This window comes from Schistocerca serialis, chromosome 7, assembly GCF_023864345.2.
Source record: "Schistocerca serialis cubense isolate TAMUIC-IGC-003099 chromosome 7, iqSchSeri2.2, whole genome shotgun sequence".
Classification (NCBI taxonomy): Eukaryota; Metazoa; Arthropoda; class Insecta; order Orthoptera; family Acrididae; genus Schistocerca; species Schistocerca serialis.
In genome coordinates, this window is record NC_064644.1 from 142,695,866 (window position 1) to 142,722,611 (window position 26,746).

The 26,746-nt window shown below is 41.1% G+C and overlaps 1 protein-coding gene across 2 annotated transcripts in view; it reads right to left on the reverse strand.

Annotated features, from left to right (window-relative positions):
* Positions 1-16,414, reverse strand: part of LOC126412877 (phosphatidylinositol 3-kinase catalytic subunit type 3) — a 103,697-nt gene extending 87,283 nt beyond the window's left edge. Inside the window, exons 1-7 of one of the 2 annotated variants that reach the window (XM_050082760.1) lie at positions 16,068-16,414; positions 15,641-15,829; positions 15,020-15,176; positions 14,724-14,837; positions 14,223-14,381; positions 14,039-14,134; positions 12,353-12,550 (exon numbers count right to left, since the gene is read on the reverse strand). In XM_050082760.1, the coding sequence (XP_049938717.1) occupies positions 12,353-12,550; positions 14,039-14,134; positions 14,223-14,381; positions 14,724-14,837; positions 15,020-15,176; positions 15,641-15,829; positions 16,068-16,141 (987 nt within the window). In that variant the 5' untranslated portion in view covers positions 16,142-16,414. The remainder of the gene's footprint in view (positions 1-12,352; positions 12,551-14,038; positions 14,135-14,222; positions 14,382-14,723; positions 14,838-15,019; positions 15,177-15,640; positions 15,830-16,067) is intronic. The other variant, XM_050082759.1, reaches the window with a different exon arrangement.
* Positions 16,415-26,746: the final 10,332 nt, after the last annotated feature.

Genomic DNA, 26,746 nt, shown 5'->3' on the forward strand with positions numbered 1-26,746 from the left:
TATTCTATGCAACTGAACACTACGAATTAAAACTACTAAGGCACTATTTGCACTTCTTTTGCAACTGTATGATGCAGATTCAAAGCTAGCTTTGGAGGAAGGAAATCAACAATTCAGGAAGAATCACTCAGCGTATTCTGGTTACTGTACCAGACGTTAGTGATAAAGGAGCTCATACTCAGCACAAAATCCCATATGTAGTAGTCCATTACAATTGCAATTTCACTTCTTTGGCAATGACACTACCCCATTTATGATTACCACTGTACTACTAATATTGCAAAGTAATAAGATTTTTCCTTCATAGGAGAGCTTAGATAGAATGTTTAGTTGGGTGCTGAAATGATCCTTCTAACTATTATATTGTTGGCATGATTTTAAGATGTATCTCAGCTTGCCAAAAACAGATATACAGTCTGGTAATGCAGCCATTAAGAACCAAAGCAAAGTTACCACCAGCTGATCTGCAGATGGTTATTTGACTAAGCCGTATTTGCACTTGTACTTTATGTTTAGAGGGCAGTCTGTTAGCCATTGGAATGTGTGTCATGTCAAGATTAATAAAATCAACCAAGTGTTTCTGGCAGAGTTACATCCGGCACATAATCATTACAGAGCTGCTTTACATAACACGTCATTAATTTGCAAATTAAGTTAATAAGCTTGGCAGTTGTTTTTTTGTGAGAGTACTTCATCTTCCAAAGAAGACACCTGGCTTTTTCTATGCAATCTAAATTCTTATCATCTCCTTTGATGTGGCTTTTACTTCATCCTTCTCCTGTTGAGGAACATGGAATAACTAAATCCAATTGTTCAGCTTTGCCTTGTATACTTCATACTTCCATAGACAACAAATAGAAAACATTTATGAACAGCACATGCTCTACACATTTACATTGTTTAGCAGTCACTAAACAACAATTCTTACAATCATCACACTGAATGAGATACTGAAGTTATTCATTAAAGAATACTTTTATATAATAACAGTCTGGTGTTAAAGCCATATTCTCTCTCAAACAATATGCTACTATAAGTCTTATGTGCAGAAGGAAAAACTTCATAATTTTCACAAAAAATTGTGCCATACAACCTATTTTCAGAATCAATAATCGAAGTCTTATTACAAATAGAATCTGACAATACAACAGATTATTTATTATCCTTTAGGTAATTACTATGCTTTTTGCCATTAACTGTTAAGGTTTATTTAATGAACTACCCTTTAATCTTGCATTTCTGTAGGTGTACATTCATTCACTCTCTAGCAATGTAGTTTCTCACAGAACAGCCAGATACATAGCTCATTAACACATCAGCATCCATTGGTAACACACCAGGATGGTAGCAAGTTGACTACCTAGGATTCTGTCTGCTTTTATAGTTTACTTCTTCAGCTAGTCTTCCTAAGATGGTTAGAATGTGTGCAGGCTGTGTGTGATGCAGGAGGAGCTGGCTGCAATTCACAAACAGCAGAATGCGTTTTTCACTATGGTCACCCACATTTTGGCTGCTGCCTCAGAGTGTAGTGGTGGCGGGGAATCTTTAGCGTTGCATGGGACATCTCGGGTGTTGCTTGTTTTATGCACAGGCTCTGTTTCTGAGACATCCTAGTGCACCCGATGCTGTTGATCCAACCTCACAGCAGGGTGCGTGGCTGTGGCAAGTGGTAATGTGTTCGCTTCATTAGAGGCTGAGGGTCAGTGAGGGGACTGGCTGCCTGGTGGCGGTGGTGGTGAAGGGGGGGGGGGGGGGGGGAGTTCACTAGTTATCTGGAGCTCCAATGTTAGGCAAGTCATGAAGCCCTTTAGGGAGTCATCTGCAAGTTGTGGCTCATGTCACCACCAAGGGATGCCTCTTGCTTGGATTCGAGGCCATCCTTGGTTCATACAGGTGGCTGGCGGAGATGGTTAAGACTGCAAGCCTCACACGTTGGGTGCAAGCCGAGCTGGCAGTTTGCAGGATTGTTCCCAGTGTTGATCACAGTTCTTTGGTTTGGAGGGCCACAGACAAAGGCTTGTTCAACTCTGTGACTGTCTTGGCTGCAGATTTCTAGACCCACATTATCATGTGGGGATTTGTAGAACTTCCCTTGATAGGTCAGTGTGCATCACACAAAGGAAGCAGCTACTTGGGTAGCAGAGTATTTATGAAATGCACATGAGGGGTTTTTAGGCTAGACGGTAGTGTGAGGTGCTCTGATGAACACTTGAAAGTTGATATGCATCAAGGAAAGTCAGACCACAATCAGAGGACATGCAGAATGAAATTTTCTGCTCTACTGTGGAGTGTGTGCTGATATTAAACTTCCTGGCAGATTAAAACTGTGTGCCGGACCGAGACTCGAATTGGGGACCTTTGCCTTTCACGGGCAAGTGCTCTACCGACTAAGCTACCCAATTTAATTCTAGAAACATCCCCCAGGCTGTGGCTAAGCCATGTCTCCACAATATCCTTTCTTCCAGGAGTGCAAGTTCTGCAAGGTTCGCAGGAGAGCTTTTGTAAAGTTTGGAAGGTAGAAGATTAGGTACTGGCGGAATTAAAGCTGTGAGGACGGGGCGTGAGTTGTGCTTGGGTAGCTCAGTCGGTAGAGCACTTGCCCATGAAAGGCAAAGGTCCCCAGTTTGAGTCTCGGTCCGGCACACAGTTTTAATCTGCCAGGAAGTTTCAGAGTACATGCACTTCGACTGTCAAAATTTTATCAGTAAACTGTTCAAGTACTCATAATAATTGAAGTACTCATAATAAAGATCCAAGTTCGCTGCCCTCCAGGAAAGTTCTCATGCTCCAATTATTCTCGGGACCAAGAACTGGCTCAAACCAGAGGTGTAAGGCTCTCAGATGTTTACCGAGTCATAGAACACACATCGGAAAGACAGATTAGAGGAAATAGGAGTGGGAGTATTCATTACAGTAGACAAAAATATTGTCTCTATTGAGGTCAAAGTTGAGAGTGACAGTGAGGTTATCTGGTGTAGATGAAACTAAGTTAATTTTTGGATATTTTTAATGGCTACCTGACTCCACTGACAGTTCTAGAGTCAGTCAAAGAAAGTCTATGGTCAGCAGTGCGGAAATAGCAAGATCATGCAATACTAGTTGGAGGAGACTAACCTATTGAGTATAGACTGGGAAGTGTATGGATTCATTGCGAGGGGTGGGGGGTACAGACAGTAATGCGAAATACTTTTGAATATATTTTCTGAAAACTGACTTCACCAGCTAGCTCAGCAGCCCCCACACAATGGAAATTAGACCTTGTAGCTACAAACATGCAGAACCTTATGGACAATGTCAGTATAGAAACGAGGAATAGCGATCATGATGTCATTATAGCAACTACAATTATGACAGTTAATGAATTGGTCAAGAAGGCTATAGTGTGTTCCTGCTAGATAAAGCAGATAAGCAGTTGTTAGCATCTCACTCAAGACAGTGAACCGACCTCACCTACTTCCAGTAATATGGATGTAGAGGAATTACAGGCAGAGTTTAACAGATAGTAAATCTGTGGTCTGGAGAATTATTTGCCTAGTAAGTGGATTAAGGACAGGAAAGATCCACTATGGCTCAATAACAAGATTCAGAAAACAAGGAGGAAGTAGAGGTTGTAACGCTCTGGGTTCAAAAGAGAATGCACAATGACAGTGAATGTAGTAGAGATTCATGCGTCTGTGAAAATATCTATGCAAAAGGCATATAACCACCACCACCACCACCACCACATTTTAGAGAAAGATCTGGCAGAGGACATAAGACAATTCTGGTCCTATGTAAATTGCTAAGCAGGTCTAAGGCATCCAGTGAGTCCTTATTGACTAGTGTGGTGTGTGGCAATTTAAGACAACGAAACGAAAGCTGAAGTTTTAAATTCCGCGTTCAAGAAATCGTCTACTCAGAAATCCCAAGTGACTGGAAAAAAGCACACATAACTCCAGCATATAAGAAGGGTAAAAGAATGGACCTGCAAAATTACAGACAGCTACCCCTAACTTCTGTTTGCTGCAGAATCTTTGAACATATTCTCAGTTCAAATATATTAAACTTTCTTGAGACCGAGAAGCTTATGTTGACAAATCAGCATGGTTTTAGAAAGCAACGCTTGTGCAAAACTCTGCTTGCTCTTTTCTCATATGATATACCAAACTACGGATGAAGGGCAACAAGCAGATTCCATATTTCTTGATTTTCAGAAAACATTTGACATGGTGCCCCATTGCAGGCTGTTAACGAAGGTACCAGCATATGGATTAAGTTCAAAGATATAGGAGTGACTCAATGACTTCTTTAACAACAACCCATTATGTCATCCTTGACAGCAAATGTTCATCAGAGACAAGGGTATTGTCAGGAGTGATAAGACCGCTGTTCTCTGTACACATGAATGATTTGGTGGACATGGTGGGCAGCAATCTGCACTTGTTTGCCGATGACGCTGTGGTGTACTTTAATGTGTCTAAGTTGAGTGACCAGAAAGATACAAGATGACTGACAAAATTTCTTGTTGCTGTGATTAATGTCAGCTAGCTCTAAATGTGGAAAAATGTAAGTTAATGAGAATGAGTAGGAAGAACAAACCTGTAATGTTTGGATACAGTATTACCAGTGTCCTGATTGACACAGTGCGGTCTTTTAAATACCTGGGTGTAACGATCATGTGAGAACTGTGGTAGGGAAGGCAAATGGTTGACTTCAGTTTACTGGGAGAATTTTAAGAAAGAATGGTTCATCTGTGAAGCAGACTACGTATGGGAGGCTGGTGTCGCCTATTCTTGAGTACTGCTCGAGTGTTTGGGCTCCGTACCAAGTTGGATTGAAGGAAGACATTGCAGCAATTTAGAGGCGGGCTGCTAGATTTGTCACTGGTAGGTTTGAACAACATTTAAGTGTAACGGAGATGCTTCTGTAACTCAAATGGGCATCTCAGGAATGAAGGTGATGTTCTTTTCATGAAACATTATTCCGAAAATTGGCATTTGAAGTTGACTGCCACACACTTCTACTGCCACCAACATACATTATGTTTAAGTGCCAAGAAGGTAAGATACAAGAAACTAGGGCTCATGCTCAGGCATATAGACAGTCATTTTTCCCTCACTATTTGCGAGTGGGATGGGAAAGGAAATAACTAGTAGTGCTACAGGATACCCTCCACCAAACCCCATACAATGGCTTGCAGAGTATCTCTGTAGATCTAGATTCCCATTGTAACAGGAAGACCAATTATTAATATCAATAACAAAGTTGTTGCTTGCGTAGATGGAGGTGGGATTGGGGTAGGGTAGGGTAGGGTGCACAAACAAGGAAAGGAGGAAGTAGCAGTGTAGTGCAGGGCAGGTCTTTCACCAGATGACTCAGCGGCTCCACAACAAAATGATAGTTCAGAGGATAGAGAGTGTAAGTAAGGGATACGGGGGAGGAGGAGGAGGAGGAGGAGGAGATGGGGTCAGGGGGAGAGGAGGAATGTAGAGGATGGAGACAGAAAGCAAGGGAGAGAGTTGGGAAGAAGAGGTGAGGGGGAAGGAGATGGGGATTAGAGAGAGAGAGAGAGAGAGAGAGAGAGAGAGAGAGCACACATGAGTGTGGACGGATGGAGGAAAAGTGGTTGGAGAAGGCAGTACAATAGTACAGATTCTGGATGGGGTGGAGTGGGAAGAAGTGGTGAGAACAGAAGAGCAGAAGAGAGAGGGGGAAAAGGTAAAAGGTAAGGTCAGGGAATACGAAACTAAGTTAGTGGTGGTTTAGTCAGGGACCTGCGAGAGCACAATATACTGGGAAGAGAATTCCAATCTGTGTATTTCAGAGGCACATGCTGGAAGGGAGTATCCAAATGGTCTGTGTAGTGAAGCAGGTACTGAAGTTGTCTGCTGTATGCAGCATGTTGATCAACTGGATTGTGAAGTCTGGTCTGGTTTCGAACCTCCGCTCGGATCAGCCGCACAGTGCATCACTGCAGCACCTTACACCGCTCGGCTAATCCTGCACGGCTCTCCCACAGTTTGGTAGTGGACATTCCTGTGAGTGGACAGCTCGTTGCTTGTCATGCACACACAAAATGCTGTACAATACCTGCTGAATAGCTGATATAATATGACCGATTTCACACGTGGCCCTGCCTTTTAGTAGTTAGGAGATACCGAGTGATTGGAATGCAGTAGGAGGTGGTGGGTCGATGCATGGGACAGGTCTCACAACTGGGTCAACCACAATGCAATGACCCATGGGACGCATGATAGAAAGCAGGATTTGAGTGGGGACAAACAAGAATATTATTTAGGTTAGGTGGGCAGCAGAACACTACTTTGAGTTTGATGGGTAGAATTTTGGATAGGATCTCTATCATCTCAGGGCATGATGAAAGGTAATCAGAGTTCTGGTGAAGGATGTGGTCAAGCTTCTGAGTGCCAAAGTGATACTGGGTGATTAGAGGAGTGGTGGTCAGTAGCTGGTTAACAGGGTTACTGGTTTAAGAGAAGATGGCACAGAAGATCTGTTTGTGGGTGAGTTGGATAGGATATTGTCTGTCAATAAAGGCTCTGGTATGTTTATAGGTATATTTCGACAACTCCTGCTGTCCACTGCAGATGCAACATCTACAGATGGTAAGGCTGTACAGAAGAGACTTTTTGATATGGAATGGTTGGCAGCTGTCAAAGTGGAGGCATTGTTAGTGGTTGGTGCATTTTATACGAATTGAGCCATCTGACAGGTGGAGATTAACATCTAGGAAAGTGGCTCATTGAGTTGAGAAGGACGAGATGAAGTGGATTTGGGAACAGGAGTTAATATGGAGGAAGGAGTGCAGGTTGTCTTTTCCACAAATCCAGATCATGAAAATGTCAGTGAATCTACACTTTACAAGGGATTTTATATGTTGACTGGAAAGGAAGGACTGCTCCAGATGGCTCTAAATAAGGTGGTATAGGAAGGTTTCATGCGAGTACCCATAACAGTACCAGGATTTGTTTATATGAGGGTGTGTCAATTATTATTCACAATTTAGTTATATTTTTGTTTATTTTGGTAGTAATGCCATTTTACGTTGATGACACATGCTTTGTTTATTTGTTGTTATATCTTTGCAATTTTCAAGCTGCTAAGTTAGTTTCGTTATCGCTGCCATGCTGTTGATCACGGCTGCTCCGCTGTCTAATTGCACCAAAGAAGAGCAATGTTCAGTGATCCGTTTTTTGTGGTTGGAATGCATATCAAGAACCAAAAGCCATCAGAGACTTTTGGTACAGTATGGGAACAGTATTTTGTCACAACGGAGTGGCTATGAATGGATTTAAAAATTCCAAAATGGTCACACAAGTGTTACACATGATGAACCGTTTACTGCCACAAATTAAGAAACCATTGAACGTTCACGTGAAATGATTCTCTTGGACAGAAGATTAACTATTGATGAAGTGGCCCATCGTCTGCAAATTAGTTGCTGTTCTGTCTACGAAATCATCCACAACAGACTTGGGTTTCATAAAGTTTGTGCAAGATGGGTCCCAAAACAACTCACACAGTTGCATAAACAAACATGCTTGAACATCTGCAAAAAACATTTGGATTGCTATGGTAATGAAGGGGACAACTTCTTAGACAGGATGATTACTGGTGATGAAACATTGATCCACCATTATGAGGTGGAGAGTAAGTGGCATAGTATGGAATGGAAACATCCCACACTACTGAAACACTCCAGAAACTAAAATTTGAAGTACTGGATCATCCTCCATATAGTCTTGATCTTGCCCATTCTGATCATCGCTTGTTTGGTTCACTCAAACAGGCATTAAGAGGCCGTCAATCTGCCTCAGATGAAGCGGTGAAAGAACCAGTGCATTCGTAGCTTGCAGCTCAACCGAGTATCTTATTTTGGGAGGGCATCAGGAAGCTTGTACAACGATGGACCGAGTGCGTTGAAACGCAATGAGACTATGTGGAAAAATGATGCTCTTGTAAGTTTCCTATTTGATTACAATAAATCTGTATAACTACTCTGTGGATAATAATTGACTAACCCTCATAGATTTGGCCCTCGAAAGTAAAATTAATTGTGGATCAGGATGTAGTTGGATAGGAGGATTATGAAAGAGGTGGGGGTTTGGTAGGAGGAGGAGGACACTGTGAAAGGTAATGTTCCATGGCTGCAAGGCCATGGGCATGAGTAATGTTTGTGTATAATGACATGGCATCCACAGTGATCAACAAGGAGTCTGGTGGTAATGGGACAGGAACTGTGGAAAGGTGGTGTACAATGTGAACAGGATCTTTAATGTAGGACTAAAGGTTACAGACACTGGTTTGGAGGTGTTGGTTACAAAGGCAGAGGGTCATTCAATGTCAGCATTGTGCCCCGCCACAATCAGATGGCCAGTGGGAGACCTGTGGGGCTGGGTCTGGGTTTGTGGAGCAGGTGAAAGGTAGGAGTGTGGGGTGCAGTGGGGGCGAGGGTTCTGATATGATGATGGAGATGGGTTAAAGTGTCAGGTTTTGGGATGGATCTAAGGCCTTAAGGAGCTACTGGAGGCCTTGTTGGACTTCTGGGATGGGATCATAAATTTATTAGAACATAACTTCTTTTTTGCCCTCCATTTATTTGAATAAAACAGGCTATTAATGACATGTTGTTTAATGCTCTGACAGTAAATGTTGCTGAGGGTATGGGCAATTGCACCGAATCAAGGGACTCGTCCGATTCCATCTGGTCGCTTTGACCTGTAATGCAAGTGGGCTGGGTTGAGTGAAGTCAAGGTGGTGCAATGTTGTTGGGTTGTGTTTGTAGGTGGCATGTTGTTTTATCTGGTGGCATGATGATGTTAGATGGTCATGTTTGAAGTTGATTGTGTTGTGTGGTATTGAGTCAGTGATTTTGTGCAATCATTCTGTTAATTTGTGTTACTTTGCTTTCTTGTATTGTTGGTTAAGTGTTCATTTTCGTGTTAGGTATTATAAGTGCCATGCGTTTTTCATGGTCAAAAATGTAGCAGTGTTTTCCTATGTTAGCAATAGGTAAGGCAAAAATTTAACAGGGGTGGAAGACATGACTACCATAAAGTTTTTGCAGGGTTTCAGAGTGGTTGCCGAGTATATTCGATGTCATGAACACATGAGGTTGATTAGAGTCCTGCCTGTATATGTGCCATTGTCGCTGTCACAACGTTTGGCAATCTGTATAGAGACCTGGTTCAAGAAGTTGAGGTTGGGCATCATAGATATTGTTTTAGTGACCTACCATTCATCTATTCCTTTTTGTGAGTGTGCAAAGTGTTTGGGATTAATTGCCATTTTTTCAAGGAAGTTTGCAATGAGCTTTGTGAAGTATAGGAGGAAGTGGGTGGGGGGGGGGGGGGGGGGGGGGTGCTGAAGACTGATGAGTCAGATTGGGAAGAGGAAATATGAGAAGGGTGGTTCTAGTGTTCATTTATGAGTGTGAGGGCTGTTATTTTGGATAGAGCGGCCTTTCTGATGATGTTTTCTAGTTACTTTAAAATTGATAAATGGAATATATTGAGGAGGGGATTACTGTAGGGCAGATTCTTTTTCTGCTACATGAGTTAAGGAGGAGGGGTTATGATCATTTGGTTGTTAACTAAGAATGGAGCTTAAAGATTATTCCCCTAGGACATGTCGAATACAAAATAGTTTTTTTTTTTAATTTTATTATTTGGGGAGGGGGAGTATGAAATATGTTTAGGGAGGGGGAAGAGGTGCTCATCCGATTTGAAGTCATACTTAGATTGGGTATGGTGGGCAGAAGACCACCCCTGACAATTATTGTGGTTTTTTTTTAACGGCAGTGGGGAGAATGTATAGGCCAAGGGTTGTAAGCTAAGTGGGTTGGAAACAACAGGGGGAAAGAGGGGGGGGGGGGGGGTTGGTTGTGTGGTTTATGGGGTGATGGGGCAGGTTTTGGAGCTGGGCTGAGGAGTGATTTACTTTTGTTTCCTGAGGACTGGTTTTGTGCCAATGTTGGTAATGCACAATCAGTCTGCACGAACACACTGACTAAGTGGATGAATGTTTTTCAATTAAATCATGGGAGGAAGTACGTGGATCGATGTTTGTTAATACATCGAACATGTGACTTATGAATAAACATTAATCCATCCACATTCTCCCACGATTTAATTTACAAAAAGTTGATCCACTTACTTATTGTGCTCACGCAAATCGATTGCGTGTTGCCAATATTAGCAAACTACATTGCCACTGCCATAAGTAAAATTTAACCAAAGCATTTAATAGGACACCATATTCACACTAGCTTTAAAGCTCTTGCTCTTTTTCTACAACCACACAGGCAACCAGATGCACACTCTCATAGTCCGTCTCCCCATGGTAATGGGAGAATGCATTTCGGCAAGTGTGTAGTTGTGTGTACTGTTACTAGAAAAAAAAGCAAGAGCTTGAAATCTACTTTAAATACTGTGTTTCTATGTTTCACTTTTCAGTCCATTACAGGTGAGTGGTTGCCTTTTCCTTGTATTATGCATTGCTCCATCCAGAATTTTCAGTATTGTTATAATATATATTCATCTGCACATGTAATTACAAATTCTATTAAATCAGTTACAAACTGAAATCATCTCATTAAAATTTAGAGGAATATGCATACCATCTCCCAATCAATTTCAGGTACATTTTAATTTCAATCATGGGTGTACAAAGGGTACTAGGAAAGTTTTGCAATATGGAGCAACAATAAGTCCCAGGAGGCCGAGTGTTGCTGTGTTCTGAGAATATTCCATACTTGCGTTGTAGCAGCTGTGGCAAGTATGTGGGCACCGTCATTCACCAGCAGGGTTAGTTTGAAGTGCTTGCTATGGCATCGTGGTCAGGAAATGAGATTTGGGCAGTTTTGTGGTACAACATTGCACTTTTTTTAAACACAGACCAGTGCTTTGAAGAAATGACTCTTGTACTCAGTGATGTGCCCACATCGTACGACTATACTCACGCACAGAGAATTCCAAACAATAAATTTCACTCTGGAGGACGCTGAGAGGCCACGATAATCAGGTATGGAGGAAAACATTGATGCTGTGAGGAAAATGCTAGACCAGGACAGGTAAGTGATCTATAAGGAGATAGAGTGTACCTTAGGACTAAATGAAACGGCATGATCATTTGCAAAGTAAAGAAATTTTGTCGTCTCTGAGTGCCACAGACTGATGGAAGAGCGGATAACATGACTTCTGACTTGGTGCTGGAAGATGTTAAAGAAGTTTTCTACGGGAAAATCTCAGTATGGAATAACACCGTGACAGGTGACAAGACTTGGCTGTACTATTATGACATACAAACTAAGACTCAAAAAGAAATTTGGGTCTCCGATGACGATGATGTACCTGTAACTGTCAGAAAATTTCAATCAGTAAAGAAGAAAACAATAGTTTTTTTTTTTTTAAATCGAGTGGAATCGTGGAGTGTGTTGTTTTGGACACACAGAAGACGGTCACAGCTAAGTGGTACAATGAACAGTGCCTGCTCAAAGTCAACCAGTCTCTGAAGAACATGCAACAGAAGTCAAGAATGGACACTTGGTTCGTCCATCATGACAACACTCCAGCTCACCACACCAAAGCATGCGCCGAATATTTGCAGAAAACAGGACCGAAACTTCTTGAGCACCCTTCTTACAGTCCAGACCTTGCTCCTTGTGACTTTACACTATTCCTGCATTTGAAAATGAAGCTGAAAGAAGTGCAGTTTTCTAGTGGCAAGGGCCTCCTGAGGGCTTGGGACAACGAGTGTGCCTTAAACCCTACAAAACTTGGGAGAAGTGGTTTAGGAATTGGTTTCAGAGGACAGAAAGGTGAATTCAATGTGGCAGAAATTACTTCAAAGAAAATTAAATAAAGCTGTATTGCAAAACTTTCACAGTACCCTTTGTAGCAAATCTGACATTATAGAAGTACTTGTCAAAAATAAATATAATACTGCTTCAATATAGTAAGAGAATGCCAGGGAGGACGAATTATATGTCAAATATATACAGGGGCACAGCTTTAGGTGAGTGTCACAGAAATGTTAAACCTGAATTGGCTGATGCTTCACGACAGAAGCCAATAATCCTACCAAATGAACCATTTTTAAAGGAGGAATCTAGAGAATCTTCTTCATCCTACAATTACATAATGTAGGGACCATTAAGACAAGATTAGCCTAATTATAGTATGTGCAAAAGGGTTTAAGCGGTCATCCTTCCCACACACTATGTGCAGTTGGAACACAAAGAAACCCAAACTTAGTAATCATGCTAAGTACCTTCTGCAACATCCTTTATGGTGTGTTTGCAAAGTACTGTCTGTATGTAAGTGAAACAAAGGAGTAAACTCATTATTGATCTTACCTTTTTCTGGTTGCTCAAATAGAAACGAAATTTCCAAACAAGATCTTGTTCTTCAGTTGTTAACTGTTTAGTAGGAGGATAGCCAACTATTGTGTGTAGAAGGTCACGGACACTTGCATTTGGCTTGGCATCTTTATCTGAAATGCCACTTCGAACACTGCGAGCTAGTTTGTGATGTTTACTTTCAACCAGATTTTCCTGAAAAATATTTCTTTTCTTGTGAGATACTTTTTTCACTAATCACTTATTTTTTAAAAGTTCTCTCTTCCTAACTTACATTATGCTAAAAATATACATACAACTGCAACCATTTTAATGATACTACATGTACCTTAAATCCTGTACAGACAGCATGAACAAGCCACACACAGATAATTTAATGTAACAGTAATGGCAGCATCATATACACCATTTATGACACTTAGACAAGTCTAAGATAGCATGATACATCATGAGGACTATGTTATGCCTTCAGTGGCTTAGAGAACCATCAGTTTGTATTACCAGTGGAGAATTAATGAGACTTTCCCTTTCACACTTCACACAGCCATAGTGTGGCAAATGAAGCATTGCAGAAGGATCTGAAATGTTGGGATATGCTCAGTGAGTATTGCTAGTTTTAACATTTATGCAAATAAATTGGCCCATTGTCTCAGCAACATGAGTGGTTAAAACATAGCATGATTAGTCACTAGTGCTTTAGAAACTGGTCAGTCACAACAACTTCAAACACTGGAACATATTCAGAGTGACCATCACAAGTTTGGCCAAATTGTGACCTGTAAAACAGCCATCAGAAAGCAATGCAAAAGACTTGCACTAAGGAACAGAACAAATTATCAGAGCAAACTACCTGTAGTCATTTTCAAGAAGGTTGTTTTCACTTGTTGAATCATTGTCTGCAACTTGAGAACATAATAGTGACCTAATACACTGGGCTGATTAACATAATGCACACCTAACACGAACAAATGAACTAAGGCTCACTGTCGAGCCTGGTATTTGGGAAAAAAAAAATTTTTGAACATAAAATAACTTTAAACTGGTGCCCGTTACTTTCCTATCTACTGGTTTTGGAATGATTAGACACAATTCTGTTATTATCTGAACAGTTCCTTGTTGGTCTGAAGATAAGAGGAAGGACTTTTCAAGCCTGTTAGTGATACTTTGTCAGTGGTCATACTTTACCATTACATGTCACTTTATTATGTGCAAGATAATCTTCTCCTGCACAGAATAGAAGGCCTTTGTCTTGCTGCGTGTGCATATTTTCGGATCTGAGTGTTGATGGAGCATTCTGACAGTTGGGGATTTTTATTGCTAAGCCACTACATTTCCACCCACAAACACACCATTGCAGAAAAAGGGAAGTTGATCATACAATATAATTTGTAGGGTGGTGCAAAAACTCATGCAAAGAGAGGCTCAGCAAGGAGAATGCACATTCAAACAGCGGGAGCTTTTTAGCCAGTATGGAAACTGAGACAGTGCTGATTTGGTATGGCCATCTTGTCACATCCCCATATATTTTTGTTTTTTTTCCAAAATAAATGTTAGATGTGGAATATAGTAAATCAAGATTAAAATACAACAGAACCAATGGAGGTTTGAATTCATAAAGCTCGCTACATTACAAGATTTTTTCCGAGAGAAATGATAGATGCAAGATTACATACATAACCATACCTGCAATATTTCATTATCGGGCACTGTCACAATGTCAGCCTGGGCCCGAAACTGATAAACTTCATCTCCATCTTGTTCATAATAGACAACAGAATGCTGAAACATATTTTATTTGTCATAACAATATAACAAGATAAAAAAATTATCAATGTTTGAAATTTGTTTTCTGTGAACCAATACTAACTGCAACTCCATCCAATTCAACCACTGGAAATTCAATCATAAGGTACATGTAATCAGAGTTTCGCTTTTCTTTTTCATTGATCATTTCTATTTCACGGAAAGTGAGACGGTCCAGCCAGTCTACTTTTGGGATATAACCATTCCTATGCTTCTTTGCAAGCTGCAACACAGAAAATATTTATGAGAGATTAAACAAATATAGCACAATATTTCATATGATGTTTAAAAAAAGTAAAAGACTTTTGACTGATTGATTTAAGAACTGTCAGCAACACTGAGCTAAAACAGTATGTTAAAACCTTAAAATTCCTATGTTCATGGAAGAAAAGAAAGCTAGATGAACAAACTACCAGTTGGCATGCTACATATTTGTACCCAACATTGGTTCCTCAACAGTAAGTGACAGATTACAAATTCAATGGATCATCACCAGTTAACTAAGGTTTGGCTTATATTTTCTCAAACAGAGAACTTATTTACTAATACATAGAAGTATTCATACCTTTGCAAGTCTCTGCATCTTTTCTTTCCCATGATCTCTTGCCTTCCCTGGAGTACTGCTTGGAGATCTACCATCAGCTTCTTGGTTGGGCCATACTCTCAAGTCAATCATACCCTTGAACATGAATTGAAATGAAAGTAGGTAACTGCTAATTACAAATGTGAAACTAATCTGTGAAAGCATGTGACATTACAACTGTTACCTTTAAGGATTGGGTTGCATATTTTAAATGACTTTAATGCAACAGCTGACAAAAGATAATATGTAGCTGCCTCAATATTAAATGTGTTTCATACCTGCCTAAATACACCATGTTTCCCAAACAGTGATATGGTTGTCCCTCCCACAGGCTGCATTTTGCCAGGTCCTACACAATCATAGATGGTCAGTGCTAAAAGGGCATTTCTGGGTAGGTCACTGAACATCACAGGAAGAGTCAGCCATTCATTCCAGCTGCAAAGCAGATGTTTACATTAGTTAAAAACCAAAATCCTCATCCTGAAAAACTTTACTGAATTCCCCACTATCCAGATGAAATTAATCAAGTCCTAGTATTACATTAAAAAAATTACTGTTTTCGCTGAATGTGTCAAATCATAATTGGAGAAAATAAAATCCGGTTTTTGGACTCGCTCCATAAATCCCAAACTGAAACTAAGAGCTTATCATTCATCCAATGGGCTAGTTGTTTTACTTAGTTACAGGCAGACATTTAATCAAGGCCAAACATTCAGTAGATTTTCTTTGAAGTACATACACATTCAACAATAAACAAAAAATACGAAAGACCCTAAAACTGCAGTGATCATTCATTACTCTTACAACAGAATTACCATACGTCTACATCACTACCTTCCAAGCATCAGAAGTAACTTCTTAGTCTGAATACAAACTTTTACACGTAAAATGTTTCTTACTTCCATCTCGTAGAAAAAGATTTATAAGAAGTTGAAACAGGTAAGGCAATAGGCCGTCCATCAGCAAAAACTTGACAGACCACCATAACATCAGCACAGCCGTCTTGATACAGCCCCGAATACTTCAACATTGGGTCAGTCAATAGCTTTTGATAATCTGGTTTCTGACGCTTTCCTTCTAGTGTCCCTCTGTACAAAAATAAAAGTAGCAACAACAAAGACTGAAGGTTGTCTGTTCCAGAGATACAAAGCACCGAAAATATTTATGATTATTAAATACGACATTTAAATGAGTTCACTTGTATTGTTATTAGTGACAACACAAGACAATTGGAATTTGAAGAACTCAGTGGCAAAATAAAACGGTCGATAGTTTAAAATAGTATTTAGATCAAGAGAAATTAATATATATCTTGCACCAACTCACATTTTCACCTGAATTTTTGTTTCTAGTGATGAACTGTACACGTAATTAAATTCGGAGTTTAAGTCTTCCATCATCTTATTTCGAAATAAAACTGTATGACTGATAAACTGAATGTTACATGCAGAATACTGTCAGCTGTTGTCATACGAAACGAAATGCATGTATATTTCTATCAGAAGCACTCTACAAGGTCGAAACAGGAAGAAGTCCGGAGGAAACTACTATCTTCTCTCATACTTATTCTCAAACCACCCATCCAACCCATGTGTCTGACACCAAACAAGTATTTACAAATCTTGACAACTCCTCCACAACATACACTGTTACATCGCTGCATCGCTCTCAGATATGCATGTATGTACACATGGCTACCAACGGCAACCGGACGTATTTCCTTGTATTTTACTGAAGTACGAATAAATACAACAAGAGTTTGTTGCTTTATTTGTGAAGTTTTTTTTATTGGTACCAACTCACTGTACACTTGCGATATTTTGCTGATGCTTATGACTGGAATAAAATATAAATAGTAAATCCTGTAGCGCATCATTTGCTTTGGAATGTTGCCAATAAACATGGAGTTGGAGAGTTTGACTGTCACACAATAGATCAGGAATGTAGTAATTTCGTCAGTGGTTTGATTCCGCGAAAGTGTGCTTCGAGTTGGCCTATTACCCTGAACAAATATTTATACTCCTTATCCACGCTGGACAGTAGTCAATAATAAGCACACGTTTCATAACGGCTACGATCCAAGCCTTTAAAAACTTCCTCACCCAAGCATTATCCCGAAACAACTCTTAACACTTAAAAAAACTCCTGATCAGATGTCAACTTGTCTGTGGCACAAAAATTAGTGCACATGCTGCTGAAACGTGGGTCGTAATAGATAACAATATTGCGGGCGAAAGCTGAATTGTGTGTATTTCTTTGTGATTAAGAACCAAGGAATATCGCCTCGCTTCAGTCAGCTGGCGTGTCACTGGCTGCACAACAGAACGAACAAGTGGTTGTCCCAGAAATCGCGAGAATGAGGTTGAATACATAAGATAATCACGAACATCCCGGCGGCTGTTTAGGGATATTTCCTGAGTGTTTCCCATAAATCCAATACTGCGAGACATTCGCATGGATGTAGGACGTGTCAGAATTATTGCAAATAATACAAAAGGAATACATAAAAGTACCCCTTGCCAGAGGGTATCTGGTATAAGACAAAATACACATTAATAAGTATAGAAAAAATTACATTAAAAAATGGTAGATGCGAATAGCTAAATGAAAGACACAGTAATGTGAGTATCGTAATGCACAATAGCACATCAAGTTAGTAAATGAAAAAAATCAATTACAGTTAACTCTACTGAAATATTCTTCTACCGAATAGAAGGAATTATCTAACAAATACTGTTTGAGCTGTTGTTTAAATTTGGGAAGCTTGTGGATAAGTAATTTCAGTGATGGTTGGAGTGCATTGAACACCTTGCATCGTGTAATGGACTCCTTTTTGTACAATAGTAAGGTTTTTTGATTCATAATGGAGGCCCACCTTCCTCCTGGTATTGAGGGTATGGTATGAATCATTGATTTTGTACGATTGTCCATTTTTACCAATGAAACATAACAGGGAGTAGATATATTGGCATGCAGTTATCAGTATCCCTAATTTTCTGAAAAGGTTCCTACAAGAATGTCTAGGCTGGACTCCCTCATTATCCTAATAACTCTCTTTTGGGTAATGAATATTTTTTTGGATAATGGCTAATTACCCCAGAAAACTATGCCATACAGCAATAGTGCATGGAAATAACTAAAATAAGCAGTTTTTATGGTGTCTCACTCACAGTGGAAATAATATGAACAGCGAATGTTGCTGGGCTGAGTTTTTTGTGGAGGTGCAAAATATGTTCAGACCATTTTAGACTGTTGTCAATGTGTACACCCAGAAACATGGTTGACTCAACTTGTAGTAACTCACTACCATTCAATGTAGGCCTAATACTTAATTGATCCTCAACTTTTTTTCTTACTTGGAAATGTACAAACTGGGTCTTATTAACATTTAATGATGACCCATTATTTACAAACCAATTACATACTTCACTAAAGACAATATTGGCTGATTCCTCAAGATTGAGGTTGGGAGTTTTGTTGATGAGGATAGAGGTGTCATAACCAAAAAGAGTAAAGTGAGTTTTAAAGCTAGTACACAAGGGAAGGTCATTGATAAAGATGGGGAAGAGAAGGGGGCCAAGTACAGAGCCCTGAGGAACACCACAGCCAACAGAGCTCCAGCTAGATGACACAGAGTACCCCTCAGAGTCGTTCAACATGACCTTCTGCTTTCTTCCAGCTACATAGGATTTAATCCATGAGCCAACTGAGCCACTTATACCATAATATTCAGCCTTTGCTAAGAGGATTTCGTGATTAACACTATCAAAGGCCTTAGAAAGGTCACAGAAGATACCAACAGGAGACAATTTATTATTAAAAGACACTAAGATTTGATGGGTGAAGGAAAAAATAGCTTGTTCTGTTGATACACCCTGTTGAAATCCGAACTGAGAGATGCAAAAGTTGCAGGTGCCAAGGTACTTTGACGCAAATGCTATAGCTGTTGGAGCAGCTAAGCATATTGTCAAGCCATGAATTCTCTGCAAGCCTGTGTACCTAGCACAGTACAACAGATGGAAGTAACAACAGTCCTGAAAACTGAAAGAGTCATTAAATCTCAGAAAAGTAAAAACTCCACTGGAGTTGAAAACATATCTAGTAAATTATTAAAATACTGCTGCAGCCATGTAACTAAAATCCTTTGCCACATTTTTGATGCTTCGCTTAAGCAAGTGACAGTTTGCGAAAGATGTAAGTATGCAGCTGTGAAACCTCTGGATAAGAAGGGAGATAAGGAGATACTTCAAACTATTGGCCAATCTCTCTACTGACAAGTTTTTTTGAGGTGGTAGAAAATCTAATGCATGCCAGGATTGTTAAGCATGTCAGTGAAGAGAACATCATCAGCAAAAGGTAGTCTGTATTTTGGCATTTGCTGCCAATGTTTTGGATTCCATCAACAAAGAGATGAAGATGGTTGGAAAATTTTATGACCTACCAAGAATGTTTGACTGCATTGGTCACCGAAGACTTTTACACAAAGCTACATATCTAGGCATAAGTGGTGCAGCAGGGAAGTGGCTTGATTCGTATCTGTCACACAAAAAGCAAAAAATAGCACTAGACAGTCGAGAACGTGTCTCAGCATCATTGGAATAGGGCACTATCACATGTGGAGTGCCTCAGGGCTATGTGTCCCCCCCGGCCCTGTCTACTTTTTATTATATTTATTAATGATATACATATGTGTACAGAATATTGTAAATTCACCAACTTTGCTGATGCTACTATGCTGCTTACTGATAATTCAGTAGACAAACTTGATGTGTCAGCTAATGAGGTTTTTAGGGTAATTGTGAACTGATTTAACATAAATTGCATACATTAATTACAGTGAAACAAAGTGTATCCAGTTTCTCATGACCATGAAAGGTGAAAAAATAGGAGAAAAACTATGTGACCAGCAGATAGCTTGCATGGATAGTTAAAAGTACCTGGGGATTGTTAAGCATGTCAGTGAAGAGTACATCATCAGCAAAAGGTAGTCTGTATTTTGGCATTTGCTGCCAATGTTTTGGATTCCATCAACAAAGAGATGAAGATGGTTGGAAAATTTTGTGACCTACCAAGAATGTTTGACTGCATTGGTCACCGAAGACTTTTACACAAAGCTACATATCTAGGCATAAGTGGTGCAGCAGGGAAGTGGCTTGATTCGTATCTGTCACACAAAAAGCAGAAAATAGCACTAGACAGTCGAGAACGTGTCTCAGCATCATTGGAATAGGGCACTATCACATGTGGAGTGCCTCAGGGCTATGTGTCCCCCCCGGCCCTGTCTACTTTTTATTATATTTATTAATGATATACATATGTGTACAGAATATTGTAAATTCACCAACTTTGCTGATGCTACTATGCTGCTTACTGATAATTCAGTAGACAAACTTGATGTGTCAGCTAATGAGGTTTTTAGGGTAATTGTGAACTGATTTAACATAAATTGCATACATTAATTACAGTGAAACAAAGTGTATCCAGTTTCTCATGACCATGAAAGGTGAAAAAATAGGAGAAAAACTATGTGTCCAGCAGATAGCTTGCATGGATAGTTGAAAATACCTGGGCTTATCAACCGATAGCAAACTAAACACATAAAACCACATCCTGGATCTGTGTAAAAAACTAAATTCTGCAACATAAGCTTTATGAATTGTCTGCTTTTCTAGAATTATGGAAACCATTAAGCCAGCTTATGGTTATTTTCATGCCATTATTGCACATATTTTGGTGAAATCAGCCACCTCCTAGAACAGAGCCATAAGATCCATGAGTGGAGTACACTCTCAAGCCAAATGCAGAAATCTTGTTAAGTAACATGAAATCTTCACATCCACCCCTTTTTATACCTAGTAGTGTGTATATCAATGAAAAGAATCAAATTTTGAAAATATAAGTAATTGGATAGAAAAAAAATGTACTCACCAGGTGGCAGCAGCAGGTGAACACACATATAAAATGTATTACAGTTTGCAAGGTTTTTGAGCCTCCTTCTTCTGACTTAAGAGTTGAAGGGAAAGGAAGAGGGGCAAAGGAAAAGACTGGTGAGGTTTAGAGAAAGGGATGGTGTTTGGAAAAGTTACACAGATCTCCACGTCAGGGGAGACTTACTGAAAGGGATGAGAAGGAAAGACAGGGACTGCCAATTTAACTTTAATAACAGTATAACAATATTATGAATAGGATAGTTGCTACTCACTGTATAGCAGAGATGCTGAGTCACAGATAGGCACAACAAAAAGACTGTCAGAAAATGAGCCTTAGGCCAACAAGGCCTTTGTCAAAAATAGACAACATACACTCCTGGAAATGGAAAAAAGAACACATTGACACCGGTGTGTCAGACCCACCATACTTGCTCTGGACACTGCGAGAGGGCTGTACAAGCAATGATCACATGCACGGCACAGCGGACACACCAAGAACCGCGGTGTTGGCCGTCGAATGGCGCTAGCTGCACAGCATTTGTGCACCGCCGCCGTCAGTGTCAGCCAGTTTGCCGTGGCATACGGAGCTCCATCGCAGTCTTTAACACTGGTAGCATGCCGCGACAGCGTGGACGTGAACCGTATGTGCAGTTGACGGACTTTGAGCGAGGGCGTATAGTGGGCATGCAGGAGGCCGGGTGGACGTACCGCCGAATTGCTCAACAGGTGGGGCGTGAGGTCTCCACAGTACATCGATGTTGTCGCCAGTGGTCGGCGGAAGGTGCACGTGCCCGTCGACCTGGGACCGGACCGCAGCGACGCACGGATGCACGCCAAGACCGTAGGATCCTACGCAGTGCCGTAGGGGACCGCACCGCCACTTCCCAGCAAATTAGGGACACTGTTGCTCCTGGGGTATCGGCGAGGACCATTCGCAACCGTCTCCATGAAGCTGGGCTACGGTCCCGCACACCGTTAGGCCGTCTTCCGCTCACGCCCCAACATCGTGCAGCCCGCCTCCAGTGGTGTCGCGACAGGCGTGAATGGAGGGACGAAAGGAGACGTGTCGTCTTCAGCGATGAGAGTCGCTTCTGCCTTGGTGCCAATGATGGTCGTATGCGTGTTTGGCGCCGTGCAGGTGAGCGCCACAATCAGGACTGCATACGACCGAGGCACACAGGGCCAACACCCGGCATCATGGTGTGGGGAGCGATCTCCTACACTGGCCGTACACCACTGGTGATCGTCGAGGGGACACTGAATAGTGCACGGTACATCCAAACAGTCATCGAACCCATCGTTCTACCATTCCTAGACCGGCAAGGGAACTTGTTGTTCCAACAGGACAATGCACGTCCGCATGTATCCCGTGCCACCCAACGTGCTCTAGAAGGTGTAAGTCAACTACCCTGCCCAGCAAGATCTCCGGATCTGTCCCCCATTGAGCATGTTTGGGACTGGATGAAGCGTCGTCTCACGCGGTCTGCACGTCCAGCACGAACGCTGGTCCAACTGAGGCGCCAGGTGGAAATGGCATGGCAAGCCGTTCCACCGGACTACATTCAGCATCTCTACGATCGTCTCCATGGGAGAATAGCAGCCTGCATTGCTGCGAAAGGTGGATATACACTGTACTAGTGCCGACATTGTGCATGCTCTGTTGCCTGTGCCTATGTGCCTGTGGTTCTGTCAGTGTGATCATGTGATGTATCTGACCCCAGGAATGTGTCAATAAAGTTTCCCCTTCCTGGGAGAATGAATTCACGGTGTTCTACTTTCAATTTCCAGGAGTGTATACCCACACACACTTAAACAAACGCAACTCACACACACATGACCAAAGTCTCTGGCAGCTGAAGCCGGACTGCAAGCAGCAGTGCATGATGGGATGGCTAACTGGGTGGGGTAAAGAGAGGCTGGAGCAGGGAGGGGTTGGGATAGCAGGGTAGGTGTGGGGGACAGTAAATTGCTGTTAATGGGAGCATGAAGGGATAAGATGGAGAGAGGGTAGGGCACCTAGGTGCAGTCGAGAGGTTAGACAGAAACCGGGGGATAGCGGAAAAGGAGAGAAGTAGAAAGACAGGGTGTGTTCATGAAATAGAGGGCTGTGTAGTGCTGGAATGGGAACAGGGAAGGCTCTATATGGGTAAGGACAATGACTAACGGAGGTTGAGGTCAGGAGGGTTACAGGAATGTAGGATGTGTTGCAGGGAGAGTTCCAACCTGTGAAATTCAGAAAAGCTGGTGTTGGTGTGAAGAATCCAGATGGCACAGGCTATGAAGCAGTCATTGAAATGAAGGACATCGTGTTGGGTGGTGTGCCCAGCAACAGGGTGGTCCAGTTGTCTCTTGTCTGTGGCCATTCATCCAGATAGACAGCTTGTTGGTTGTCATGCCAATGTAGAATGCAGCACAATGGTTGCAGCTCAGCTAGTAGATCACATGACTGGTTTCACAGGTAGTCCTGCCTTTGATGGAGTAAGTGATCTTTGTGACCGGTCTTGAGTAGGTGGTTGATGGAGGATGTGTGGGACAAGTCTTGCATCTAGGTTGATTACAGGGACATGAGACATGAGGCAAGGGGTTGGGAGCAGGGATGTGTAGGGATGGATGATATTGTGTAGGTTCGGTGGGTGGTGGAATACCACTGTAGGAGGGGTGGGAAGGATAGAGGGTAGGTTATTTCTCATTTTAGGGCACAACGAGGGGTAGTCAAAACCTCGGCAGTGAATGAATTCAGTTGTTCCAGTCTTGAGTGGTACTGAGTCACGAGAGGAACGCTCCTTTGTGGCCCAAAGGTGGGGCTTTGGGAGGTGAAAGGGTGACTGGAAAGACAAGCATGGCATATCTGTTACGGTACAAGGTTGGAAGGGTAATTATGGTCTGTGTGTGTGAGTTGCACTTGGAGAGCAAGAGAGAGAGAGAGAGAGAGAGAGAGAGAGAGAGAGTGGTGTCTATTTTTGACAAAGGCCATGTTGGCCAAAAGTTTATTTTCTGACAGTCTTTTTGTTGTGCCTATCTGCGACTCAGCATCTCCACTATAATGGTGAGTAGCAACTTTCCATTTCATAATATTGGTATGTTCCATCCTGGATTTTTTCCAATAAATGATAAATACAAGGGTTGGAACTTTAGTAGTGACAACTATATATTTACAGATTTACAGCTCGTACAAAATAGATACGTGTTTCAAAGTTTTACTGACCTTCAAAGTAGTCACCAGCATTGTGTATAACCCATTGCCAGTGATGTGGAAGTCGTAGGATACTCTTAGCAGTGCCAGTTGTGTTGACAGTTCGAGCGGCGCGGTCTATTGCCCAATGAATTTGTAGCAGTTCTGAAGTGAATGCCGTGAAGTGTTCCCTTCAGTTTAGAAATTGAGTTGAACTCACTGGGGCTTAAGTCAGGGGAGTGCAGTAGGTGGTATAGCACTTAGTAGCCCCATCAGTCAAACAAATCAGTAACAGGTTGCACTGTACGTGCTTGAGCATTTTCGTACAAAATAATGGCCAGGTCCTGCAGAAAGTGTCGTCACTTCTGTCTCTAAGCTGTTTGTAAGTTGTGTTCCAAAAATGAATGAAAGTGTCATCACTCCTGTCTCTATGCTGTTCATTTTTGGAACAAAGACCAGTGACTGCAATACAGGAAGCAGCGCATGATGAGGGTGAGAGGATGTGAATTGAATTGGGAGAAGGCGATAGAACAGAGATGGCGGCAACTGCTGGGAGGAGAGAGAGAGAGTAGATTATTGTAGGTTGAGGGTGGGTGTAATTTCAGGAGTGAAGAATGGGTTGTAAGGATAACTCCCATCTGTGCAGTTCAGAAGAGCTGGTGGTGGAAAGGAGGACCCAGATGGCCTGGGTTGTAAAGCAGCCATTGAAATCAAGCATATTATGTTCAGTAACAAGTTATGCTACTGGGTGGTCCACTGAAACTTCTGTGGGGCTGAGGATTTTGATGGCAAGGTTAACAATAGTATTCCAGGACTGTTTCGGCTCTGGACTTAGTGGAATGATGCTAGGGAGTTTAGGGGGATGTGGCAATTTGAAGAGGTCAACTATGCAGGGTCTGGGTTGACTAGGAGGAACGTTCTGTGGGTAGTATAGGGATTGGATAGTGTTGCAGCAAGTGTGAAATTTATTATTTAACAAAGCTTGTAACTTTGTAGGGTGTACTCATCCATATATCTGCTGCTGCCTCAGGCTCATGTTGTCTACTGCAACATGGGTTTTAAGCCATGATTAATAAACACAAACATTAAGTTTCAGAACTTTTATTCTAAGATATTTCATAATTGTACTTACATGCTTACAACACTGACTTACATTTTCCTTAAGTCATTACAAGCTTCTTGCATGGAATCTAATAAAATACTGCTCTCCAATGCCAACATGGCTGCCCCTTCATACTTGAATCCGAACAATCCTCGGTATTATTATAAAGGTTTTTTAAATAAAATTACAACGAAAACTGTTGTTATAAAATTAATGACATACTTCAACAGTTGCACTGGCACTTATACAAGGAATGCATTTATCAAACTTTAACCATTTAAGATTTTATAAATGTGAAAATATGAAATACTAACAATACTTTTACTATTTTTATAAAATGCAAAAGATACATAGATTGGAAAATGTTCCTACCAATATATATGTTTCCAAGTCACCTACTGAGTGTGGTAATATAGGTCTTTTATTTATTATTGACAAAATACCTAAAGAACTACCTATGTTTACATGCCACTTATAACATTTTCGCTAATTATGTTTTTATTTTCTAATCAATTCTGATTCTCTTAGTTGGTTTTTTGTTTAAACGCAACAGACTTTAATTTAGTCATTGTTTTAACACAAATCCATCTCAGTTTCAAAGAAATGACTTTGATCAATGTACTCAAACATTTTTTTCCAGATTTCACATAATTAGGTTAATCGTAAATGGTCCTACCAATTACAGGACTTGTATACTATAAATGGGTTTCAATGGATTGTTATGTCTCACAAGGTGGCAGTAATTTGTAAGCAGGTTGGATAACCTGGATGGAATGCTCTTGCAGGTGCTGGAGAGAAAGTGATATAATTTCAGAAATGTGATGCATGTAGCAGGCATTGCACAGGAGCAGTATCTTGTGCAGGGTGCAGAGATGGTTCTGGGAAGCCTGCACTATGGAGACGTGTTTTTGCAATACCAGGTTTGTGAGGGACAGGGACTGGCAGAATCTGAAAAGGTGATGGTCATTTTGAAAGGAGGGATGGGATCCAGAGAAAGGAAATTTTATGGTTATGCTGTTGGAGGAGGGGGGGGGGGGCAATTCCATGGTTCAGGCAGCAGGAACTAGATGTAGGATTGGGTTTTAGCTAGTGAAAGGGATACTTTCCTGGACTGGTGCAGAAAGACAAAGCAGGGATGCATTGTGGCAAGGATGACATTGGGGAAATGGGAACTGGTGTAGGAAATAGGCAAATGAAGGCATTAGGTGGTTGTGAGGGGACTGGATAACAGAAAAGATGCATAAAAATACATACAGGCACACCCAAATACGTAAAAAAATATGCACCAACACATAAAAATACTCACAATGCCTTGAAAATACATAAAAATACATGCTAACAAGTATGTAAAAAATATGAGGAAAAATGATGGAATGTATGAGATATGAGAATACACACTTGTTGGGACAGGTGAAAAGAGAGAGATGGAGGGCTATTGTTTAGGTCGAAGTTGACAAGTTCAGTTGGCACAGGTTGGTACGGAAAATAACATGTGAAAGTACATGAAACGAAGGAAGGAAATGGGATCAATAGGAATACTTATAATTATCAGCAGGGAGAATTTGGGGCATGAGAAGCTGCATGAACAATCTGTGTGGTCACTTAGCTTTGAGTTCTGTGTGGTTGAGACCACTGATACAGTTTGCCTTGGATGTCAGAGCATGTGCAGTTAGGAAGGTGATAAAGAAACACAGGAAAGGAGGGAAAGACTGGACAATGAATAGAATAATGCATTAGAACATAGTAACAAAGGAAAACATCACAGGGCTGTGTGATGAAAAAAAAAAAAAAAGCCATTTGG